General features: G+C 37.4%; 2 protein-coding genes and 1 long non-coding RNA gene across 7 annotated transcripts in view; 2 read left to right on the plus strand and 1 right to left on the minus strand.

The window, feature by feature from the left end:
* Nucleotides 1-2,263: 2,263 nt before the first annotated feature.
* Nucleotides 2,264-26,741, minus strand: part of LOC139793038 (uncharacterized) — a 38,309-nt gene continuing 13,831 nt past the window's right edge. For all 5 annotated transcript variants that reach the window (XR_011724470.1, XR_011724467.1, XR_011724469.1 and 2 more), the window contains 2 exons: nt 7,894-7,957; nt 2,264-5,477 (listed from right to left, as the gene is read on the minus strand). This is a non-coding gene — a long non-coding RNA (uncharacterized lncRNA). The remainder of the gene's footprint in view (nt 5,478-7,893; nt 7,958-26,741) is intronic.
* LOC139793036 (adrenocorticotropic hormone receptor-like) lies at nt 8,918-17,126 on the plus strand. The gene has a single exon (XM_071737083.1). It carries the CDS (start codon nt 15,898-15,900, stop codon nt 16,855-16,857), a length of 960 nt encoding a protein of 319 aa, XP_071593184.1. The 5' UTR covers nt 8,918-15,897; the 3' UTR covers nt 16,858-17,126.
* On the plus strand, nt 18,220-26,252 carry LOC139793037 (adrenocorticotropic hormone receptor-like). Its single transcript, XM_071737084.1, has one exon. The coding sequence runs from the start codon at nt 25,024-25,026 to the stop codon at nt 25,981-25,983; it is 960 nt and encodes a 319-aa protein (XP_071593185.1). The 5' UTR covers nt 18,220-25,023; the 3' UTR covers nt 25,984-26,252.

The following is a 26,741-nucleotide window of genomic DNA, read 5'->3' on the forward strand; positions in this document are numbered from 1 at the left end:
TAAGCATTAAATTTATGCTTGTCGGTAGCAAACTAGAAGACCTAGTCAACAGGTTATCCACTTCTAAGGGACATCATTTTGCTATCCTTAATGTGATGCATATTTTACAAATCAGCAATAAAACACAGCTTCCCCATGAGACAGTGGATGATAAGAGAAGAAACCTATTCCAAAGACTTCAGGTCGTAAGCTCCCTGACCAGTGCCAGAGTCTGCCATTAGCAGTGCTTATCAGAAACAGTACGAGAAGAAGAGTCTAGGAGTACCTGGAAGAAAAGAATGTAAAGTCCTAGATACTTTCCTTTGAAAGACTAATCCTGTTTAAAAAACCGTAAATTGTATATATCTTGGGGGATTTATTTTTTTAGTTTCATATAATACCGAGTTTTTTAAGATCTTTATCATAGCTACAGATATTTTTTAACAAGTATAGTGATCCCGATCTGCATACAAATGTCATTTATCTGAGTTTAAGGTAAAATTAAGGTTATGTTTACTTTTTAAGGCAGTTGTATCAAATAAAATAGCTTTCACTGAAAACTACAACATGATCAACTGTTTTGTTGCCAGTACTCAAAAGCAAAATTAGTATGAAAAACAGAGTTCAGAAATTCAAAGAAAAGTGAACAAATTATGGAAATAAAGTTCCTCATAGAAATAAATTCATTAATTGAGAAGCCTGTTGTCACACATCACAGTATTTGCTTTTTGAAGGTGGAAGTAATTGTATAATAATTTTGATAAGGGATCACCATGTGAAAAATACTTAATAAATGCCTCATCTAAGTTTTCTTTGGTTAAAATGTCCCCTGAAAGTTCCATTAAAAAGAAACCAGGGAAAACAAAGATTAATTAGGAAAGAAAAAAAAAAAAAAAAAAAAAAGAGGATGATCCTAGGCAGCCAATCAAACTTAATAAAACTCATGCTCCTTTTGACCATTTGCATGCATACTATAGGAGAAATTAATTTACTTTTACATAACTAAATTCCCCTGACATGCTCTTAACTAAATGTACTGAACATTTGTAGAAGACATTTCAGTCACCTTGAAACCAAGCAGTTGAGCAGTGGTGCCTGACCACTACACTATGTGTGTGAAAACTGTCCCTCAGGGCAAAAGCAATGCCACTTTTTCCTTTTAAAACTTTTCTAATCTTTCATGTTGAATAGCAATATTATACCTAAAACACCTGCAACAGCATAACACAAAAATAGCAAATCCAAGTATTTAAAAACTAGTAAATGATAACATTAAGTGGCAAGAGCAGTTAATCACTATGTGTACTGAGTAATGCACTCCTTCATTAGGCTATTTAACAAAACTTCATATACAATCCTTTTATAAAAATTGAAGTGGGCTAAAAAGGTTCAATTACAAGAATTTGCATTACTACACACCAGTGGCCTCTGAAATGAAAAGCCCTTTAGACTGACAGTACACTCATGTCACATTTGGGCTGAGAAAATTAGCTGCAACTCCCCACGTGGGCTGACACCAGAAACTGACTGCTCTTAACCTTAGAGGAATATAAGAGAAGCAGGAAAATAGGTCTCTGTTTTAAAGAAGTGGGAAGGAGACCAAGGTCACGTATCCACCCTTACCTCCTCTCATGTTCTTTCATTACTCTTTCCAGCCTGCCCTGGTGAAGGTTTCACATCCCCTCCACCCTCTCTGCAGGCTGCTGGTTCATGACTTTGCCCTTTCCCATGACTCATCAAGGAAGGGCACACCAGCTGGGAAGCCTCCAGCTCTCCTGTTCTTTTCCCCTCACTCCAATACACTAGATGCAGCTATTTAGTGCAAGAAAATAACAGAATTGCCTTTGATATTACTGCAAGTATTTTCGATTAATAACAAATCGAGGTTCCGTGGGGTCTGGCACCGTACCTGTACATTTGCACTCAGCAGTGTTCAGCTGTGAGATGCTGAGAACTAAAGAGGTGATGGCTGGAGGCAGAGCCAACACCAGTGCTGTACCTTGGGCTTCTCTATCTACCTGAAATTCATCCAAAAAATTCTCTTCTGTCACATTAATAGCAAATACCAGTTGTTAGAATCACATGTGTTATATTTCAGTGTGCAAGACAAAACACTACCATCTGAAAAAGTTGGCTGAATCCTTTCTTGTTGGAGATTTGTTCAAGCATATGGCACTGCCTCAGGGATGAATTCATTAGAAGTGTGCCTCCAGAAATTCCCTAAAACTTAGTTTTCTATCATCCTCCATATTTGCCAAGTCATTGAAAAGGAACAAGTAACATCTTTGTGCAAATACTGGTTTCTCCATAATAAAATTGCAAATATTCACATATTCTTGATTTACCAGACAATCACAATTAGGTTGCTTTCTGCTTAAGAAAAACTTCTCCTACTAATGTCTTCTCTAGCCACCCATCCCCAAAAGATTATTGCTTGCTTTCTGATGGCAGAGCAGCCAAATTGCCTTTTCTGCAAAGCCCCAGATTTGCATAGGATGCTGAGAATGGTGTGGAATGAAAATCTGACCTATCGCAGACCTGGTTTTTAAGCAAGAATCAAACAGCAGGCTAAATCCACTGATGAAGAAAACTGACTTTTATTTCCTTGTATTGCTAAATGTAATGGCTACAAAATCTGTAACTTAATAATTATTTAATACAACTAATAGACTACAGTTGATGTATTCCCTGTCTACAGGATAGAAAAAATCTGTATACTGTGGAAACAGCATTTGTGTTTTTCAGGGCCATTCTAAGGTTCCCACTTTTCATGCACTTCTCTTCAAGTTGGCTTTACTGAACCTGGCTCCTCCTTGAAAGCCTGAGCTTCAAGACCTAGAGCTCTTCATAGAGCTATTTACAGAGCTCTTTACTGGTACAATTTCTAGATGTCTCTCTCTCTTCACATGTTGTGAAAATGTTGTTTGTATCCTGATGTGCTCTTCAGAATTGAAACGCAGTGGGATGAAAACATACGCAGTATTAAATTGGCTAAAGTTTTGTCAGAACAGAACTGATAAAATCATTGTAAGAAGTTTGTCAAGTGATAATGTTCCTCTCTAATTACTTTGTGTTTCCAGCCTTCAGACTAGAATTGTCTACCAATTTCATTGCTTAATAAATAGAAATAATTTCTATGTAATGTGATAACAGGGTTTCTTTTTTTTTTTTATGTATGATATCCAATTCTAGCTGCTTTTTCATTGTAATTCATCACAGCTGCTTTATATGGCGATATTTTATTTTAAAAATATTTAATAACTCTTGACCCCTTTCATCTATACTTACCTTCCCTGCATACCACAGCATTAGAAAAACTGATCTCTCTAAAGCTACTGTGTTGTTGTGCTTAGGCAATTCATTTGTTAAGGGGCATTTTAATATATTTCTCACCTCTGATCTCCTCTCTAAATATTCACAGTACTTTCCACAATAAATCTATGAATGCTGCCCTTCCTATTTCTTACCACTGTGCTTCCTCAGACATTCACATGTTTAAACATGACATCTATAGCATCATCTATTTCTGCTGAGCAGCAGAGAGGCTCGAGAGCCAGGTCAAATGTACAGTAAATGCAGCTCAAGTTCTTTTACTGCTGCAGCTTTGGTGTGTCTCTTGGAGTCTGAAAAGATTGTTAGCTGCAGTTAAAAAGGAAGGCACAATGCTGTCCTTCTCACACCTAGGGCCCCAGGTCAGTTGGACTGGTAGGAATAATGCTCACATTACATCTGAAAACAGATATCTGAAATATTAATAGAGACTTCTAGAGTGTTAGGCTAGTGTAATTTGAAGAAAACTTCTCTGAGTGCTTTCTGTTCTTCTGCTCAAATCTTTTAAGATGAAAACGCAATCACGGTGTTTTAAATCATGTTCCCGGATCTTTTTAATAACCTGATAAAACACCATCATTACCATTCTCTTGTTGACAGAAATTTTCTTCTGACTTTCTAGATGTTAATAAAACTAAAAAAGAAATCTTTTGTAGTGCATGACCCTAAACATCATTATTATGAACTCTGTTCTCAGTTCAGACTTGATCCAATCTTGTTTGTTGCCTAAGGCTGAGTGAAGAGGTCTCTATGCCTCATGTGTGTTTTTTTCTCCATAATCAAAATAAAATGTAAGAAAAAATTCAGACCTTTGTCTTGTGAGTTATTTATTATACCTTATGGTACAGACCTTTTTGTGCATGCAATACACTATTAGTCTGTGTATTGTATTCCTAGTTTGGAACAGAAATACACAGCAAAAGAAGTGGTGAAGGCCTTCCACAATTAACTTTAAAGGCACTTAATGGGTCTCTTGGAGACCAAAACAGTGCAAAGAACCTGAATTCATACAGAGATGGCTTCTGTCTGACATGATATAGAATGAGTGCTCTTGAAGCTGTTGCTCAAGAGCAAAGATCATGACCAGGAATATCTGAGGGAGTTTATTCAAATTATGAACAAAGCAGGCAAAAACCAGCAAAAAACTGCACTGCATTTCTGTGATGTCAGTTGTCTTGAGTGTGCCTTATTCTTCCAAGCCATGCACACTTTTTTTTTTTTTTTTTTTTTTGTATGTAATAATGGAACTATGAGAACTCAACTCATCTAAAGAATAGGAAGTTAAAAATCAAAGATTAAACCAGTGTGCATTTGATGAATGAGAGAAAGTGAGACTCTTTTTTCCTCCTTGGAAATCTGAAAGACACTCAAATATGATGAACAAACCTTCCATTTACTGAAGTTCTTTTCTTCTTCAAGGTCCCCACCCCTTGAATGTGTTGCTAAGCCTTTTCCCCTGCAATTATTATGTGCCAGGGACCAAAGTGGATCTGTTGAGCTGTCACACCCCTAATTGCAGATGGCTTGTTTTCACCAGTCTTTCTGCACAGAGATGAATTCAGTCCTCAGTTCCTGAGCCAAAATTCACCCTTTCTGCGGTAGGCTTGAGCTTTTATTTGGTTCCCTGGAAACAAACAAATATTCTGTTAAGAAAAAGAGAGTCAGCTGCTTCCGTGCCACCCCCAACACACAGCAGAGTGGAAGATCTTGTCTCACAGGGGATTTTCTTCAGGCAGAGAAATACCAGGCCAAAAGGGAGACCCACCAGGAGACAGCATCTCTCAAGGGAGCCACTGATGAAGCCTGGACATTGCACGAACATCCCCAGTGGCTACACAAAGCATCCTGGGGAGCATGAGAAACCAGGAGTGGGGAGCATCAGTTTGCACAGAAGGGTGCACAGGGAAGGCATAGGCACCAGCTCAAGAGATGAGTTCCATCACCTTCTCAAAAGTTTAGCTATAGTAACCATCCAGCACAAAGCTCTGTCTTTTGCAAATTGCCAGGATTGATGTGGCAACCCAGACAGGGCTCCCACCAAAAGATGCAGCCATCCAGGTTTCAGGATACAGGGAGTGCCAGAGCCTTCACTGGTAATGGATGGTGGTAGTGGGGACAGCTGTGCATGGTGTCACCAGGTGAATGATCTGCTGAGCCTGGTGGCAGAGCTACAAGAGCAGAAAAGTTAGACAGGTCATTATAAAATATAGTACAAAATAATACAAAGAATATTGATTAAAAAATACAGCATTACAGGGTTCATCTAGAGGTCAGCTCTGGCTTGGGCCCATTGTCCAAGCCCTATCACTTCAGCTGGATTGGGCTTTGAGCAACTTGGCCTAGTGGTAGGTGTCCCTGCCCATTGGAGGGTGTTGGAACCAGATGATCTTTAAGGCCCTGTACAATCCAAACCATTCTATGATCCCATGGTAAGAATATGAATCTGCTTTTAGAAATTGTTATGTAATAGATACCAATGTGAAGTCCTACCTTCCGGCTATCAGTTTATGTTATTCTCCCCTATTTGTTTCAGTTACAGGAACTTCCACCTCTGCATGAAATACTGTCAGAACTCAAAACTTTTTTTACCTTCATGACATGAGCTACTGTCCTCCATAATGGTCCCTTCTATTTAACCTGATTGGTATAGTTGGACTGTGGTGTTGCTGAGTTCTCTCTGTTAACTTTTCATTAACTTTTCAGTTCAACCAACTATGTCATTAATAAAGGTCTTAGATTAGAAAGCCAACATAATGTCAACCATCTTCATGGGCAGTAGACATTCTGTGATATCTCAACATATCTGCATATTTAAACAGTACTTATAACACAGACCATGGTCTTATTGTGAATAGACTCCTTGATTTACAATCAGCCAGACATTAGGAGGAGAGTTTATAAAGATCAGGAGTAACCGAAGGGGTAATCCTGCTAAAACAGAAAATATTTTACTTTTGACTGAGCATCTTTTTTTTTTTTTCTTATAAATGTTTTCAGAGGCAGTGGATGATTTATTTTAAAGTGACCCTAATTCAAGGTTATGCCAATGAGACAACTGTCTTCCTCTTTGATTTAGATGTTCCCCTCTTTCCTTTACGCAAAGACTATGTTGGCTTCATTTCCTTTATAAGTAATCTTGCTCTCAGGGTTACCAGCACACTGACTCACAAGTTGTTTCACTAGCAGGTAAGTGGAGTTTTACTAAACCTATCTAAAAATCAGAAAGTCCTCTTGCAGAAAGTAGTGAAAGATTCAGTGTTATTTGTGGAGTAGAGAACAATGTTTCTAATATTCCCTAAAATCTTTCATCTTACAGTCATTCTTCTCCACAGCAAAATTTTGGTTGAGGTCTTATGCCTTGTTTATGAAGTTTGAGTAAGATTTTACTTACCACCCAAAAAAAAAGTTGCATATGGTTTCTACAGAGTAGGAAAACTTCCACTGAATTTTTTCTCATCTTTTGGGTGCTCTTTTGCCTGCTTCATCTCAGTTTTTTCATTTCGTCAGCCAGATTGCATTTCTCAGAGATTAACAGGACATCAATGAGTCTTCTGCATCTGTACTGAGAAATATGCAAGGAGAGGGATCCTCCTGCTAGGTACAGCCTTGTAGCATTGACTCTGCTGCAGGGAGACCAAATTCTGTTCTCACTTACTCTAGTGAGCACTTCCATCAGCCTACCTGCCATTATTATAGATTTTCAGGAGGATAACTGACAGAAGACTCTGTGGTTTGGTGCACTTTGACTACCAGTATCTTAGATACCTAATCCTGTATCATCTGCAGCACACAGCAAATGAAAGCAGAGTAAGCGTTGGTTTCTGCCCCTGAAGGACATGACCACAGGGAAAACTGGAGCAAAGCAAATGCCTGTATTTAACACATACTGTTGTATGTATCTGAACTAATATTTATCTTCCAGCTCTCCTTGTTACATAATTTTAGACCCAAAGCAGAACCCAAATGGCACCACACACATACATATATGCATGTAATTCTGGGATATGCCTGTTCTACCACAGCACCATTGATATGGGACAGCACATCCTAATGCACGGAAAAGAGGAGCTTGAATTTAGGATATCTTCATAAACCTCCCATATTGCTCCGAAGGTGTGTCTGGACCTTTTTCAATGAAACTTTGGCTACTTCTACCTATGGCAGAAGCTCTGCCAGCACTGGATGCTGACATGTAACCAGACCAGAGTGGCCACTTTACTGGCCACTATTCCAAATGAAAGGAGGTTTTATGGGCTTGCCGAATTTTGGTTTGATTCTTCCCACATTTGTTTTTCATATTCATTATTACTCCCTCTCAGACAGATGGGTATGAAGATGGCTCTGAAAAGATGCACCTCAAAGAGGTGTTTTCTTCACTCTGTAGGTTTCCCAGAGAAAGTAACCATCTGTTGAATTACTTTTAAAATCATTGTCTTTTTACTATTTTTACTTATTAACATAAGGAGGAGTAAATATATTAGCTGAGTGGCATGATAGAAAGCACAATAGAGCTTTTAATCTCTAAAGAAAAAAGACCTTATGTTTTTCATGCTTTTTTTTTCCCGATAAGATATAACCACCTACCTGGGTTTACAAGGCAAAGCACTTAAACAGTAGTGAATTCAGTGTAAATCCACACCTTCATTTTCTGTCATTTCAAAATATAAAATATTATTCTAAAGGTTTCATTTACTTTAAATATTTCTTTGTTTGCAACTACTGAAGCAATCATTGCCAGAGAAGAAGATGGGTGGCTCCTAAGAAAACACCTAAGAGGGCAGCTTTCTTTAGAGCAGAAACACAGAACCTCTATTTCAAGAAATGGTTAATGCTTTTTTAACACAGGAGTTTTCCTTGATGCTTCTTGATAACATTTCTGTGATGGTACTATTACTGGCAAACTTAATGATTTACTGGAAAGAATAAGAACAGAGCAGTGGCCTCATAAATGTCACTTGAAGGCCTCTTGACAGATTTCTTTACAATGATTCCAGAGTACTATTTGTCTTATATTTGAATTCACTATTATTTTTCATTCCTTGTAGAAAATTACAGATAGGTTAAAAATAAATTCTGCAAACAAAAAAGAAATAGCAGACTATGAAGTCTAGAGCACAGTAACTAATGTTTAAAAAAAACACTAATCAGCCTACTACAATCTTAATAAGAAAACATATATTTAGTAGGCATTGGTCATTGTATGTTTTCACCAAGTCACTCAAATGGATTGAGACTGATCTATTAGAGGAAGGTATTTGACTGCAGAGTGTAAGTACATCAGCTCCAAAGCAATTATCTGCATCTGGAGCAGCAGATTTTGGTTTTTTCCTTTAGGTGTAGATGATGTTGTTACAACCTTAACTGAATTTCATCCCCTTCTCTAGCCAGCTGTTTACTAAATGACTTCCCCAGGGCACAGCATGCTGTCTGCACTGGTGGCAAAGCCCCTCCAAAGCACCAGTGGTGGCTAAGGAAGCAATGACCCAGTACAGTGGCACATTCACAGCCCTTGATTTTCTACGGGTTCTACTTTTTTTCTGTATAGATTACTCATTTTTGAAAAACTGACCACACACTGGATGTGAGGCAGGTTACTTCACTAACAACTTTGTGGGCATTCTGTGTTTATGCTTCACGACCAGACAAACATTTTTATGTACCCTCCAGCACATCGTGCAATTGTTTTAGTTCCAGATATTTGAGATAACAACAGTGTCAGTGATTATATGAGAAAAAGAATACTGATGCAAGGAGTCAGTCAATTAGAAACCATTTCCAGACTTTTCTGTTTTAATTTCTTTTTCTTACTGTCATTTTAATGGTCCCCATGATTTCCTTCATAAACATCCTAAATATTTCATTCTCCTCCCCAATATGAAAAAGAGGTTTTTTACAAGTATATTGAGAACTCGGTTCACTTTTTCCTAATCATTTTTACTTCTTTTTTTCCCAGTGTCTTTGCTGAAATACCCAGGGCTGTGCAGATTTTGAGTGTAGCTACATTAGCATTATATAGAGAGAAGGAGTCCTGCCCAAGAAATTTTTTCATAGCTTAGATTCTTTATTGCATTTTTGTTGTTGGCAACATAGTCATGGCACATTGACTATACCTAACATTAAATACAAATGAGGAAGTCTTTCCTGAGAGTGACATTTTTCCTCATTCATAAAACAAACACATAAATATGTTATTTCAGAGTTGATCTGAAAGGAGTAATCCATGTCTTCCAGATTTTCTTCATCTGTATTCTCTGCAAGACCTCAAGTCTGTCCAGTTTCTGATCCAGACAGAAAATTCTTTTTACACAATTTCCAAAGTAAGGAAAAAAAATCTTATTGCAGAGAATTCTGCTAACTGTACACCTACGTATCTGGCATTTAAAATTTCAGTAAGTGTGATTTGCAGCCATTGTCACTCTAGATACACTGCTAATAGGGAATTGACAGCCATAATCATATGAATAACATTTTGCTAGTAATTAGTTAAGTTGGTACATGTGTGGCCTTAGATACAGCATTTTTTCTGCATTTAGATTGTATACATACATATATACTTGTCCTTTCTGTCCCTCTGCTGTTTTTTTTCTTGTTTTAAAAAGTACTGTCTCCATTTCTACCAGCATGAAGTTAGTTCTAAAGTACTAGATACTGAAATTGTATTGGACGTACATTCATAATTCTGATACGGTAAATCTCCAAGACGAATGGCAGTGAACACTCTTATACAACAAACATTTATCTATGTCTGATGTCTGCTCATGAAACTGAAATTTCATGGTTAGACTGCATAAGGTTATACAGTGCCTTGCACATATGTGAGGATACAGAGTAGCTGTAAACAGTCATTAATATCTGGCAAATCCTATTTTGTTGAACACTAGAGGGAGATCAAAGCAAAAGAATACATGGTCCAATAAATTATGGATATTAAGTGGTGTTGTTCATAAAATTTCAATTTATTATACAATGAAACACCACAGTATCTTAATTTTTCATCACAGTTTTTCCATAGCCTAATTTGATGTTGTTTTACTTAGAATGCAATTTTGAAGAATAATTAATGTATCAGAGCCCCAATTAATGTATTCTGTATCAAATTAGTTTTTATATGACATACGTTGTACTCTAAAAAAATAGAGATTTTAGCAACTGAACAATGAAACATTAAGCACAAAGTCCATCTATCTATGTTCTCTGAGCTTGTGGTACTTTGTTCTTGTTTGTACCCACAGCAGTAGTAGGGGAAACATGTTTTTACAAGACCTTCCCTAGAAAGACTTATTTCTGTTAGACCTAAAGGTAAATGAGAATGGTCACATACAGAGCAGGATGAAGATTGATGCTTTCACCGTTTTGCTATCACAACTGCCATTTTTTTCTTGACAAAGTCTGAAACCAAAAAATCTTTTAAAATGCAGACATTTTTGAGTTTCGACAACTCAAAAGGGTGCATTTCTTAACTTTTGAAAGTTAATGCACCCTTTTTTGCCCAGTTACTGCTGGGAAATATCAAGACTTTCTGGAGGATTCTCAAGGGAAGGGCCTTTAGGGCCTTGGATAGTTTCCTAAAGGACCTGGTTAATCAGGCCATGGAACAGCAGGAACCCAGGTACCTCAGTTTCACAACCAAGGTGAAACAACTCATTTTTCACAACTCATCCTGCAGTTTGTGCAGAGGCTTTTCTGCTGGTAGAGATGCCTGAACTGAGTAGAAACAGCATGGCATTGGCACTAGTAGAAATTTAGTTATTCCAGAAGCCAACAAAGGGTTAGTTTACCCTGAGTAATCTGCTCCTGAGCATGACACTTGGCTGTTCCAGATAATGTGTTTGCAGCTACCTGACACAGAATGCTGCAGCCCCCACACCAGTCAGCACCACCAGCACACCCCAGTTTCAGTGTACACCCTGGTGTAAGGAGCAAATGGGATATATACTAACTAATAATTGCTATTTTATTTAAGAGGAAAAGGCTTGGATAGGCTCGAGGGAGATGACAGCAGCGAGGGCAGCAGCAGAGACAAGCTCAGATGGAAAGGGAGAGCCTGTCTGCACAGCAAGCTGCTCAGCTGGCTCAGCTGTGAAACCATAACCTCCTACTAAGTCACCAGCCAGCTCTTCTTGGATGCTTCCTGCACTATTTGTGTCTCTTTAATAAATGGTAAGGGATTTAAAACTCAGCCTCTCTGAGAAAACTATTTCCTTCAAGAATTTAATACTACAAATTGTAGCTAAGGGTGTTTCACACTGCTACTCTTCATCAAGCAGACAAATATTTTTTTTGTTTTGTTTTGTTTTTTTTCTTATACAAGCCATTCTGAGTTACCTTAATCACAGTCAGTCTAGAATTCAGTAAGATACTTCAGCTACTCTGAGAAAGCCAGCAGTTTTCACTTTAGCTACAGCCAGAAAATCTAGGGGGGTTAGACCAGGAAACTTTCAAGCTAATAGAGCCCTTGGGAGTCTGTAGGTTTTGTAGAGTAATTCCTCTGACACAGTTACTTTTGACACCTGTATTGAACTATACAATGTGCAAGGCAGGGCAGAGCCAAGCTCTGTGTGCCCTTTTTCACTTCCTCACTTGTTCAAAGCTAAGCTCAGCTGGTAGGCAGAAAGAAATGCCCATTAGAAAGTCTAGGGAACAGCCTGTCCTTATGGCATACTTCCTCATAACAGATCTTTGTCCCCATGCAAGCCTTTCCTTACCTACTGAAGAAAAAAAGTACAAAGAAGTTTTCTTAATACCCTTTCAGTTTTTATTTACTGCCAGATGTTTAGCAAATAAAGGCTGTGGTGTCTCCAATAATGGCAGGTATGGCTTTCTAGTAAAAAACTAATAGATGTGAAAAGTCCTGGGAAATTATGCAGTATTTGAAGTACATAATTTCTTTATCTTATCATTATAGTTCACAGCTGAAATTAATTCTGTTGCTATTACAGCTGACTGGGACAGTTTGTTTAACATTTTGGGACTGAGGGAAGTGTGTTGTTTATTTATTTAATGAATAAATTCTATCCAACAAAAACTAAAATAAAAAATAAAAATCAAGTGCAGACCTATTACTCTCATACCATTCGGGTGCTAAGTCATTGCATTTATACTATAAAGAAAATTGAAGCTTTGTTATCATTAGGCACAGGGCACACAGGAGAGAATTATGCTTTTTGTCAAAGGCCAATCCTGCACAATGAGGGTTCAAAGCATCCACAGAGGCATTCTCAACCTTGTCCCAAGCTCAAGTACCAGCCCTGGCTTTTAGTTGTCTAATATATATCAGTGGGAACATGCTTTACAAGTGTCAGAATGTTGTAAAGTCCCCAACCAAAATCATGGTGAATTACTATAATTGATGGGTAATCTGATTTCTATTCATTTCCTAAGTTTGTACAATATTGTTGATATAGCTTCTGGTCCTGGCTCCCAGTCTCCCAGCCTCCTGCTTTAATCTTGCTTTAGATAACTACAAATTGAATAGAAATTGCTGATAACATTGCAAATGCATGCATTTTGAGTAATTTCACTACTGCCCATTATACCCACTCAGGAGACTGGATCATTCTAGATAAATAATGTTTCTGAATATCTAATGTTACTGAACTTATGATATCTCCCTCCAAGACCTAATTTAAAAATTAAAAAGAGTGGGTTAAGGTTTTTGCAGTTTTTGTGATACAGTTGCATTTGCAAATGTGTTTCAGACTTAAAGGGTATTTTTTGTCATTTAGTACTTTTTGACTGTTTAATATTTCTTACTACAGTCAGGCAGCCTTATTCTTAGATCATGAATGACCTTCAGAAATGTAAAATCCAAAAAGTTAAGCCACTGCCAGGAAAAAATGATTGTAGTATAAGACTCTTCTTATTCTGTAATTCTTGTGTTCTATTTTTAACAATTTTGACACAAAAACAGTATCTGTGAAAGCAAACTGGAAAGGTATTGAGACTGGACAGGAAATCTGTTGCATCCAAGCTGTCTTTGGTAGTGCAAAAAAACAGAGGAAGGTAAACATATCTTTTATCCCCCTGACGATTATTTTTAGCATTGTATGAAATGACCTTGGCTCTAATTTCTGTAGCCAGTGGAACTATGTATCCACATTCCAAGGTATCTTCTTTTTCCATCAACTTTTAAGACATACTTGAAGTTACTCATCATGTTTCCAAAGGCTTTACATCCCATGTGTAGTCTGTCTGTCCTAACCATGCACACACTACCTGGGAGATCTCTAGCAGTGGAAGAATGCTGCAAATGAGGACCTAACTGCAGCTGTAAGATATAATGTGTATTCCAGGGCACAGATATTTTTGTCTGGCAGTTCTGGCACAGAAACGTGCCTGTGTACTGTGCTGAAGCATCAGAAAAGGAGAAAATTGGCAACATCCTAATGGAAAACTAATACTGTTCAATAGCCATGTAAAGGTGCTGAAATTACAATCTCTGAAATAAGAATGCCTTTTAGGAGGTTTCTATCAGTTGCTTGAAAACAGCATTAAGTGGTATCATGTAATTATTCAGTTTATCATAACTGCTCTGAAGCCCTAATAAGTTCTCTGTTGTATTTAATAGAAATATACTGGCAAATTATAAGCATATGTAATGTATCATGCAACTGATAATACTGTATCTCTTCAGTGAAGAAGCCTTCACATTTATCAGGGAGATTATTTCACCAATATGACAATCAACAAAGCATTAAGGAAAACAGTTCTGAGAGAACAGTGACTTAACAGTGACTTAACAGATGCATTTTTGCCAGCGAATTGTCCTGTTTAAATCCCACTGAAATGAGACTTTTTCTGAAGTGTCTGTGTTGACTTTCTACTATGTGAAAATGAAGTTGTTAAACAGATTGCTACATAAACATAAAACTTAACTGTGACTGTAGTTCTCGGTGAGATTATGAAAAACATATAGTATTACCAAGATGATGCTGAATCTCTTATTCTTGTTAAGAGCTCCTTCCTTCAGACATTGACAGATGTTGACTTGGCTTTGAGAATGTCCACAAGCACTGCTGTGCAATACAATTCACTTATTACACTACACAGCCTTTATTTCTGATAAGTATGGGCACTGTCTTGAGTGCTTTCTCTGAAGTGAGCTTGTTGCAATTGAATCCTGGATGACTGGCAGTCCAAGTGTCAGCCTTCTTCACCACAAGTAGCACCTCAGCAGATAACACTGAAAAACCCAGATCAGAAAATTGTTTTCCACTGAAAAGTTGCCAATCGCATTCATCTGTATTAAGGCTGATCATAGTCAAGCAGCAGTTCAGGTGCCCTTATTACAGATGCATGCTGACACTTGTAGGAGTTGTTTGTATAGAAAATAATTAAAATTTTTGACTTCTGCCTTTGAAAAAATAATGGAGTGTACTATAGCACTTGGGAACCCAGACTAAATAGAGTGTATTGGGGCATTTCGGAACCCTGTGAGCAAAGGTTCAAAGGAATTTCAAGACTTAATCATATGAAAGTGTCAAACTGTTAAAAGCTGTTTTGAATTTCAACAGAGGGAGAAAATATCAGTTCTTTTTAAAAGGGGACATTACAAATAGCAGCTGCATCTGTGTTTGACAAATGGGGTTATTGAAACTATGAGAAAAAGTGGGTCTTATTCTTTATGAGGAGTATCCAGGCTAAATTAATATTATCACATCAATTTACACATTAAGAAAAGCCTAAAATGCTTCAGCCTTTGGAAAGGATGCTCTTGAGATATGCTTTCATGTAGTTTCAATCAGGATCACTGTGGGGAAGGAAAACATCCTCTCAGTGGTGAAATAAACATTCTATCTTTCAGATAGTTGTAAAGCACAGCCAAGAAAGATTGTACTTTGGACCTTATTCTGCATTTGAAATATGTTCTTCAAATCAGAAAGGCAGTTACCATTTTCCATGGAAAAGACACCTCTTGCTAACGTATCTAACATACCTCAGAAAAATATCAATATTTACAAATGCTCACATCTAAATAGAGGACATTTTCTTTCACCTCGGAAAATGTGTTGGTAAACATGTTACTGACCTGGACAACAGTTTGTCCTGGCATTGGTCTCATTTGTGCCTAATAATACAGAAAATCCTGTGACAAATGCCAGACTTTCTCAAGGCAAACAGCTGGGCCAGCAAAGATTGCTAAACTGATCTTGGAGTCTGTCAGATCAGTTTCAGTAAATGCCGAATGCTCATTGGTAAAGAAAACTACATATAGTTTTTTAAAGCTCCTTTGAAGCTAAAAGAGAATTTACACTTTGTTTTCCTCTAAGATTCAGTGCAGCCGAGAGCAGCTCTTATATTATTCAAGCCAGCTCTCTGATAATTATAGACGTTAATTCCATTGCAATAAGGGATATTTCAAATGTCTATTTATGCCCTGTCTGTGTGGTAAATTTCTTCCTGATATTTATGCTTCTACATGATTTATTGCAGGAGAAATTCAAAACATTTTGGTTAAGTCTTAAAATTGCTACAGATAAAGGAGAAAGCCTTAGACCAATCAAAAGAATGGTCTGACTGACAGGTCAGCTTCAGAAAGCAGCCAAGCCTGAGAAACAGCAATCCAGAACCTTTCCACAACGAGAAGAAATGAGCACTGAGATACCATCCAACCTAACAAAACACCCAGGGCAGACGAACATTCCTATCCTTGAAAATATAAGTGATTTCTCCATAAATATCACCGACTGCACACAGGTTGTGGTGCCAGAGGAAGTTTTTTTTACTGTTGCTGCTGCTGGAATACTGGAAAATCTTCTTGTCCTTATTGCTGTAGTAAGAAACAAGAATTTGCACTTGCCCATGTACTTCTTCATTTGCAGTTTAGCCATTTCAGACATGTTGGGCAGCCTCTACAAAACTCTGGAGAACATCTTTATCATCTTATGCAAAATGGGGTACCTGACACCTCGTGGAGACTTTGAGAAAAAGCTGGATGATGCCATGGATTCCATGTTCATTCTGTCTTTACTGGGGTCAATTTTCAGCTTGTTAGCTATTGCAGCAGACAGATACATCACAATCTTCTATGCTTTGCGGTACCATAACATCATGACCCAAAGAAGGGCCTTGCTTATCCTGGCATTCATTTGGACATTTTGTGCTGGCAGTAGCATTGCCATTGCCCTCTTCTCCCATGAAGCAGCCACAGTCATTCCCTTCACCATCCTGTTCCCATTAATGATGGTTTTTATATTGTGCCTCTATGTCCACATGTTCCTCCTGGCTCGATCCCACGCCAAAAAGATCGCTTCCCTGCCAACCAGCACAGCCCATCAGAGAACTAACATGAAAGGAGCGATTACACTGACCATTTTCCTTGGAGTTTTCCTCTTCTGTTGGGCCCCATTTGTTCTTCATATTCTCCTAGCAAGGTTTTGCCCACACAACCCATACTGTGCCTGCTACATGTCCATTTTCCATGTGAATGGGACACTGATAATGTGCAACGCGATCATCGACCCAATGATTTTTGCATTCCGGAGCCCAGAATTACGGAGCACGTTTAAGAAGATGCTCTGCTGTACCAGATCAAGCTGGAACTGCTGAACACTTCAAAAAAATTAAGATTACAGAAACACACCCTATGGGGTGTTGTGCAACATGAGTCTGAAGAGTTAAAAATACCAACAATTATGCCCAAAGTAATACTACACTTACAGGATTCTGCCAGCAGTTTTCAGAGGGGTACTAAAGAATGCATGTAAATTTTTGCATGTAAATAAATATGCATGTAAATTTTTGCCAATTAAGCCTCCAGAAGTATTACTGATTTAGTTAATTTTGCCAAAAATTTTCAAGGAAAAAAATAACTGCATTCTAACTAACTTCCATAATTTCAGAAAAATTCAGGTATGAATCTTCTGCAGCAAGAGATATTATGCATACTCATTTTGTATCAGCAATTCTAATTTAAGGTGTATATACTTGTTTAAAATTCTGTTGTTTAAATAACAATGAAATTATCATTTGTTTATAAACTTTACATTTATATAAAAGTCTGCAAAAATATAATGTATATAATCCAATTTTGCTCAAGAAGTGAGTTCATTAATGTTTTTTAACATCTAGTCTCCTTAAAATTACACAATTAGTGTTCTCTAAGTTTTGAGTGTGAGTCCAAAACAAGCAGATCTTTTGGTTTAGAAGCTATTTTTAATGATTGGAGAGGTGTTGCTTTTTTTTCCAACATAAAGTTGTTGTGGCAGCAGCAACAGGTTTTGAATTTTAATACCCTCAAGCTATGTCTGGACTAGCAAAGAGAATAGCTGAGCTTGCCAGCTCCCCATTGGAACTCCCAGTTTACTTTGATAAAATAATAAGTTTCACAGACAGTAGAAGAACTTTGATTAAGCCATGAATTTCTAAATATGGCACAACAAAGGATTCGAAAAATAAAATACCAGAGACAAAATCAAAAACCTCCAGGGAAGTCAGTCACCTGGATAAGGAACCAGCTAGCCAGTCTGCAAGGATGCTACAAAGCAGAGTGTAAACTATAAAATACTAGTGAGAAACTTTTGAATTGTCCCAGCCAAAATAATACAAGACTCACAAAAAGGTAAGAATAGTTTCCAACCACAAAACATCCTAAAGCAGTTCAGACCATACGGTGAGGAGTTCATCTCACAGTGATTCTGTGGAGTTATTCAACTGTGCCAGAGACAGAATATTTAGCATGAAACAGCCATGAAAAAAGAAAGCCAAGGCACAGCTAGAATAAGGAGAGGAACAGATAAAATCTATTGCAATTCATAGATAAATAGAAGAATTTACTACAATGGAACACCAAGGAAAATTTCAATTTGAAGATACAAAGTATATGGACCAAAGCACACATATTCAGTGATTATATGAGAAAAAGAATACTGATGCAAGGAGTCAGTCAATTAGAAACCATTTCCAGACTTTTCTGTTTTAATTTCTTTTTCTTACTGTCATTTTAATGGTCCCCATGATTTCCTTCATAAACATCCTAAATATTTCATTCTCCTCCCCAATATGAAAAAGAGGTTTTTTACAAGTATATTGAGAACTCGGTTCACTTTTTCCTAATCATTTTTACTTCTTTTTTTCCCAGTGTCTTTGCTGAAATACCCAGGGCTGTGCAGATTTTGAGTGTAGCTACATTAGCATTATATAGAGAGAAGGAGTCCTGCCCAAGAAATTTTTTCATAGCTTAGATTCTTTATTGCATTTTTGTTGTTGGCAACATAGTCATGGCACATTGACTATACCTAACATTAAATACAAATGAGGAAGTCTTTCCTGAGAGTGACATTTTTCCTCATTCATAAAACAAACACATAAATATGTTATTTCAGAGTTGATCTGAAAGGAGTAATCCATGTCTTCCAGATTTTCTTCATCTGTATTCTCTGCAAGACCTCAAGTCTGTCCAGTTTCTGATCCAGACAGAAAATTCTTTTTACACAATTTCCAAAGTAAGGAAAAAAAATCTTATTGCAGAGAATTCTGCTAACTGTACACCTACGTATCTGGCATTTAAAATTTCAGTAAGTGTGATTTGCAGCCATTGTCACTCTAGATACACTGCTAATAGGGAATTGACAGCCATAATCATATGAATAACATTTTGCTAGTAATTAGTTAAGTTGGTACATGTGTGGCCTTAGATACAGCATTTTTTCTGCATTTAGATTGTATACATACATATATACTTGTCCTTTCTGTCCCTCTGCTGTTTTTTTTCTTGTTTTAAAAAGTACTGTCTCCATTTCTACCAGCATGAAGTTAGTTCTAAAGTACTAGATACTGAAATTGTATTGGACGTACATTCATAATTCTGATACGGTAAATCTCCAAGACGAATGGCAGTGAACACTCTTATACAACAAACATTTATCTATGTCTGATGTCTGCTCATGAAACTGAAATTTCATGGTTAGACTGCATAAGGTTATACAGTGCCTTGCACATATGTGAGGATACAGAGTAGCTGTAAACAGTCATTAATATCTGGCAAATCCTATTTTGTTGAACACTAGAGGGAGATCAAAGCAAAAGAATACATGGTCCAATAAATTATGGATATTAAGTGGTGTTGTTCATAAAATTTCAATTTATTATACAATGAAACACCACAGTATCTTAATTTTTCATCACAGTTTTTCCATAGCCTAATTTGATGTTGTTTTACTTAGAATGCAATTTTGAAGAATAATTAATGTATCAGAGCCCCAATTAATGTATTCTGTATCAAATTAGTTTTTATATGACATACGTTGTACTCTAAAAAAATAGAGATTTTAGCAACTGAACAATGAAACATTAAGCACAAAGTCCATCTATCTATGTTCTCTGAGCTTGTGGTACTTTGTTCTTGTTTGTACCCACAGCAGTAGTAGGGGAAACATGTTTTTACAAGACCTTCCCTAGAAAGACTTATTTCTGTTAGACCTAAAGGTAAATGAGAATGGTCACATACAGAGCAGGATGAAGATTGATGCTTTCACCGTTTTGCTATCACAACTGCCATTTTTTTCTTGACAAAGTCTGAAACCAAAAAATCTTTTAAAATGCAGACATTTTTGAGTTTCGACAACTCAAAAGGGTGCATTTCTTAACTTTTGAAAGTTAATGCACCCTTTTTTGCCCAGTTACTGCTGGGAAATATCAAGACTTTCTGGAGGATTCTCAAGGGAAGGGCCTTTAGGGCCTTGGATAGTTTCCTAAAGGACCTGGTTAATCAGGCCATGGAACAGCAGGAACCCAGGTACCTCAGTTTCACAACCAAGGTGAAACAACTCATTTTTCACAACTCATCCTGCAGTTTGTGCAGAGGCTTTTCTGCTGGTAGAGATGCCTGAACTGAGTAGAAACAGCATGGCATTGGCACTAGTAGAAATTTAGTTATTCCAGAAGCCAACAAAGGGTTAGTTTACCCTGAGTAATCTGCTCCTGAGCATGACACTTGGCTGTTCCAGATAATGTGTTTGCAGCTACCTGACACAGAATGCTGCAGCCCCCACACCAGTCAGCACCACCAGCACACCCCAGTTTCAGTGTACACCCTGGTGTAAGGAGCAAATGGGATATATACTAACTAATAATTGCTATTTTATTTAAGAGGAAAAGGCTTGGATAGGCTCGAGGGAGATGACAGCAGCGAGGGCAGCAGCAGAGACAAGCTCAGATGGAAAGGGAGAGCCTGTCTGCACAGCAAGCTGCTCAGCTGGCTCAGCTGTGAAACCATAACCTCCTACTAAGTCACCAGCCAGCTCTTCTTGGATGCTTCCTGCACTATTTGTGTCTCTTTAATAAATGGTAAGGGATTTAAAACTCAGCCTCTCTGAGAAAACTATTTCCTTCAAGAATTTAATACTACAAATTGTAGCTAAGGGTGTTTCACACTGCTACTCTTCATCAAGCAGACAAATATTTTTTTTGTTTTGTTTTGTTTTTTTTCTTATACAAGCCATTCTGAGTTACCTTAATCACAGTCAGTCTAGAATTCAGTAAGATACTTCAGCTACTCTGAGAAAGCCAGCAGTTTTCACTTTAGCTACAGCCAGAAAATCTAGGGGGGTTAGACCAGGAAACTTTCAAGCTAATAGAGCCCTTGGGAGTCTGTAGGTTTTGTAGAGTAATTCCTCTGACACAGTTACTTTTGACACCTGTATTGAACTATACAATGTGCAAGGCAGGGCAGAGCCAAGCTCTGTGTGCCCTTTTTCACTTCCTCACTTGTTCAAAGCTAAGCTCAGCTGGTAGGCAGAAAGAAATGCCCATTAGAAAGTCTAGGGAACAGCCTGTCCTTATGGCATACTTCCTCATAACAGATCTTTGTCCCCATGCAAGCCTTTCCTTACCTACTGAAGAAAAAAAGTACAAAGAAGTTTTCTTAATACCCTTTCAGTTTTTATTTACTGCCAGATGTTTAGCAAATAAAGGCTGTGGTGTCTCCAATAATGGCAGGTATGGCTTTCTAGTAAAAAACTAATAGATGTGAAAAGTCCTGGGAAATTATGCAGTATTTGAAGTACATAATTTCTTTATCTTATCATTATAGTTCACAGCTGAAATTAATTCTGTTGCTATTACAGCTGACTGGGACAGTTTGTTTAACATTTTGGGACTGAGGGAAGTGTGTTGTTTATTTATTTAATGAATAAATTCTATCCAACAAAAACTAAAATAAAAAATAAAAATCAAGTGCAGACCTATTACTCTCATACCATTCGGGTGCTAAGTCATTGCATTTATACTATAAAGAAAATTGAAGCTTTGTTATCATTAGGCACAGGGCACACAGGAGAGAATTATGCTTTTTGTCAAAGGCCAATCCTGCACAATGAGGGTTCAAAGCATCCACAGAGGCATTCTCAACCTTGTCCCAAGCTCAAGTACCAGCCCTGGCTTTTAGTTGTCTAATATATATCAGTGGGAACATGCTTTACAAGTGTCAGAATGTTGTAAAGTCCCCAACCAAAATCATGGTGAATTACTATAATTGATGGGTAATCTGATTTCTATTCATTTCCTAAGTTTGTACAATATTGTTGATATAGCTTCTGGTCCTGGCTCCCAGTCTCCCAGCCTCCTGCTTTAATCTTGCTTTAGATAACTACAAATTGAATAGAAATTGCTGATAACATTGCAAATGCATGCATTTTGAGTAATTTCACTACTGCCCATTATACCCACTCAGGAGACTGGATCATTCTAGATAAATAATGTTTCTGAATATCTAATGTTACTGAACTTATGATATCTCCCTCCAAGACCTAATTTAAAAATTAAAAAGAGTGGGTTAAGGTTTTTGCAGTTTTTGTGATACAGTTGCATTTGCAAATGTGTTTCAGACTTAAAGGGTATTTTTTGTCATTTAGTACTTTTTGACTGTTTAATATTTCTTACTACAGTCAGGCAGCCTTATTCTTAGATCATGAATGACCTTCAGAAATGTAAAATCCAAAAAGTTAAGCCACTGCCAGGAAAAAATGATTGTAGTATAAGACTCTTCTTATTCTGTAATTCTTGTGTTCTATTTTTAACAATTTTGACACAAAAACAGTATCTGTGAAAGCAAACTGGAAAGGTATTGAGACTGGACAGGAAATCTGTTGCATCCAAGCTGTCTTTGGTAGTGCAAAAAAACAGAGGAAGGTAAACATATCTTTTATCCCCCTGACGATTATTTTTAGCATTGTATGAAATGACCTTGGCTCTAATTTCTGTAGCCAGTGGAACTATGTATCCACATTCCAAGGTATCTTCTTTTTCCATCAACTTTTAAGACATACTTGAAGTTACTCATCATGTTTCCAAAGGCTTTACATCCCATGTGTAGTCTGTCTGTCCTAACCATGCACACACTACCTGGGAGATCTCTAGCAGTGGAAGAATGCTGCAAATGAGGACCTAACTGCAGCTGTAAGATATAATGTGTATTCCAGGGCACAGATATTTTTGTCTGGCAGTTCTGGCACAGAAACGTGCCTGTGTACTGTGCTGAAGCATCAGAAAAGGAGAAAATTGGCAACATCCTAATGGAAAACTAATACTGTTCAATAGCCATGTAAAGGTGCTGAAATTACAATCTCTGAAATAAGAATGCCTTTTAGGAGGTTTCTATCAGTTGCTTGAAAACAGCATTAAGTGGTATCATGTAATTATTCAGTTTATCATAACTGCTCTGAAGCCCTAATAAGTTCTCTGTTGTATTTAATAGAAATATACTGGCAAATTATAAGCATATGTAATGTATCATGCAACTGATAATACTGTATCTCTTCAGTGAAGAAGCCTTCACATTTATCAGGGAGATTATTTCACCAATATGACAATCAACAAAGCATTAAGGAAAACAGTTCTGAGAGAACAGTGACTTAACAGTGACTTAACAGATGCATTTTTGCCAGCGAATTGTCCTGTTTAAATCCCACTGAAATGAGACTTTTTCTGAAGTGTCTGTGTTGACTTTCTACTATGTGAAAATGAAGTTGTTAAACAGATTGCTACATAAACATAAAACTTAACTGTGACTGTAGTTCTCGGTGAGATTATGAAAAACATATAGTATTACCAAGATGATGCTGAATCTCTTATTCTTGTTAAGAGCTCCTTCCTTCAGACATTGACAGATGTTGACTTGGCTTTGAGAATGTCCACAAGCACTGCTGTGCAATACAATTCACTTATTACACTACACAGCCTTTATTTCTGATAAGTATGGGCACTGTCTTGAGTGCTTTCTCTGAAGTGAGCTTGTTGCAATTGAATCCTGGATGACTGGCAGTCCAAGTGTCAGCCTTCTTCACCACAAGTAGCACCTCAGCAGATAACACTGAAAAACCCAGATCAGAAAATTGTTTTCCACTGAAAAGTTGCCAATCGCATTCATCTGTATTAAGGCTGATCATAGTCAAGCAGCAGTTCAGGTGCCCTTATTACAGATGCATGCTGACACTTGTAGGAGTTGTTTGTATAGAAAATAATTAAAATTTTTGACTTCTGCCTTTGAAAAAATAATGGAGTGTACTATAGCACTTGGGAACCCAGACTAAATAGAGTGTATTGGGGCATTTCGGAACCCTGTGAGCAAAGGTTCAAAGGAATTTCAAGACTTAATCATATGAAAGTGTCAAACTGTTAAAAGCTGTTTTGAATTTCAACAGAGGGAGAAAATATCAGTTCTTTTTAAAAGGGGACATTACAAATAGCAGCTGCATCTGTGTTTGACAAATGGGGTTATTGAAACTATGAGAAAAAGTGGGTCTTATTCTTTATGAGGAGTATCCAGGCTAAATTAATATTATCACATCAATTTACACATTAAGAAAAGCCTAAAATGCTTCAGCCTTTGGAAAGGATGCTCTTGAGATATGCTTTCATGTAGTTTCAATCAGGATCACTGTGGGGAAGGAAAACATCCTCTCAGTGGTGAAATAAACATTCTATCTTTCAGATAGTTGTAAAGCACAGCCAAGAAAGATTGTACTTTGGACCTTATTCTGCATTTGAAATATGTTCTTCAAATCAGAAAGGCAGTTACCATTTTCCATGGAAAAGACACCTCTTGCTAACGTATCTAACATACCTCAGAAAAATATCAATATTTACAAATGCTCACATCTAAATAGAGGACATTTTCTTTCACCTCGGAAAATGTGTTGGTAAACATGTTACTGACCTGGACAACAGTTTGTCCTGGCATTGGTCTCATTTGTGCCTAATAATACAGAAAATCCTGTGACAAATGCCAGACTTTCTCAAGGCAAACAGCTGGGCCAGCAAAGATTGCTAAACTGATCTTGGAGTCTGTCAGATCAGTTTCAGTAAATGCCGAATGCTCATTGGTAAAGAAAACTACATATAGTTTTTTAAAGCTCCTTTGAAGCTAAAAGAGAATTTACACTTTGTTTTCCTCTAAGATTCAGTGCAGCCGAGAGCAGCTCTTATATTATTCAAGCCAGCTCTCTGATAATTATAGACGTTAATTCCATTGCAATAAGGGATATTTCAAATGTCTATTTATGCCCTGTCTGTGTGGTAAATTTCTTCCTGATATTTATGCTTCTACATGATTTATTGCAGGAGAAATTCAAAACATTTTGGTTAAGTCTTAAAATTGCTACAGATAAAGGAGAAAGCCTTAGACCAATCAAAAGAATGGTCTGACTGACAGGTCAGCTTCAGAAAGCAGCCAAGCCTGAGAAACAGCAATCCAGAACCTTTCCACAACGAGAAGAAATGAGCACTGAGATACCATCCAACCTAACAAAACACCCAGGGCAGACGAACATTCCTATCCTTGAAAATATAAGTGATTTCTCCATAAATATCACCGACTGCACACAGGTTGTGGTGCCAGAGGAAGTTTTTTTTACTGTTGCTGCTGCTGGAATACTGGAAAATCTTCTTGTCCTTATTGCTGTAGTAAGAAACAAGAATTTGCACTTGCCCATGTACTTCTTCATTTGCAGTTTAGCCATTTCAGACATGTTGGGCAGCCTCTACAAAACTCTGGAGAACATCTTTATCATCTTATGCAAAATGGGGTACCTGACACCTCGTGGAGACTTTGAGAAAAAGCTGGATGATGCCATGGATTCCATGTTCATTCTGTCTTTACTGGGGTCAATTTTCAGCTTGTTAGCTATTGCAGCAGACAGATACATCACAATCTTCTATGCTTTGCGGTACCATAACATCATGACCCAAAGAAGGGCCTTGCTTATCCTGGCATTCATTTGGACATTTTGTGCTGGCAGTAGCATTGCCATTGCCCTCTTCTCCCATGAAGCAGCCACAGTCATTCCCTTCACCATCCTGTTCCCATTAATGATGGTTTTTATATTGTGCCTCTATGTCCACATGTTCCTCCTGGCTCGATCCCACGCCAAAAAGATCGCTTCCCTGCCAACCAGCACAGCCCATCAGAGAACTAACATGAAAGGAGCGATTACACTGACCATTTTCCTTGGAGTTTTCCTCTTCTGTTGGGCCCCATTTGTTCTTCATATTCTCCTAGCAAGGTTTTGCCCACACAACCCATACTGTGCCTGCTACATGTCCATTTTCCATGTGAATGGGACACTGATAATGTGCAACGCGATCATCGACCCAATGATTTTTGCATTCCGGAGCCCAGAATTACGGAGCACGTTTAAGAAGATGCTCTGCTGTACCAGATCAAGCTGGAACTGCTGAACACTTCAAAAAAATTAAGATTACAGAAACACACCCTATGGGGTGTTGTGCAACATGAGTCTGAAGAGTTAAAAATACCAACAATTATGCCCAAAGTAATACTACACTTACAGGATTCTGCCAGCAGTTTTCAGAGGGGTACTAAAGAATGCATGTAAATTTTTGCATGTAAATAAATATGCATGTAAATTTTTGCCAATTAAGCCTCCAGAAGTATTACTGATTTAGTTAATTTTGCCAAAAATTTTCAAGGAAAAAAATAACTGCATTCTAACTAACTTCCATAATTTCAGAAAAATTCAGGTATGAATCTTCTGCAGCAAGAGATATTATGCATACTCATTTTGTATCAGCAATTCTAATTTAAGGTGTATATACTTGTTTAAAATTCTGTTGTTTAAATAACAATGAAATTATCATTTGTTTATAAACTTTACATTTATATAAAAGTCTGCAAAAATATAATGTATATAATCCAATTTTGCTCAAGAAGTGAGTTCATTAATGTTTTTTAACATCTAGTCTCCTTAAAATTACACAATTAGTGTTCTCTAAGTTTTGAGTGTGAGTCCAAAACAAGCAGATCTTTTGGTTTAGAAGCTATTTTTAATGATTGGAGAGGTGTTGCTTTTTTTTCCAACATAAAGTTGTTGTGGCAGCAGCAACAGGTTTTGAATTTTAATACCCTCAAGCTATGTCTGGACTAGCAAAGAGAATAGCTGAGCTTGCCAGCTCCCCATTGGAACTCCCAGTTTACT

The sequence above is a fragment of the Heliangelus exortis genome, chromosome 2 (assembly GCF_036169615.1).
Source record: "Heliangelus exortis chromosome 2, bHelExo1.hap1, whole genome shotgun sequence".
NCBI lineage: Eukaryota > Metazoa > Chordata > Aves > Apodiformes > Trochilidae > Heliangelus > Heliangelus exortis.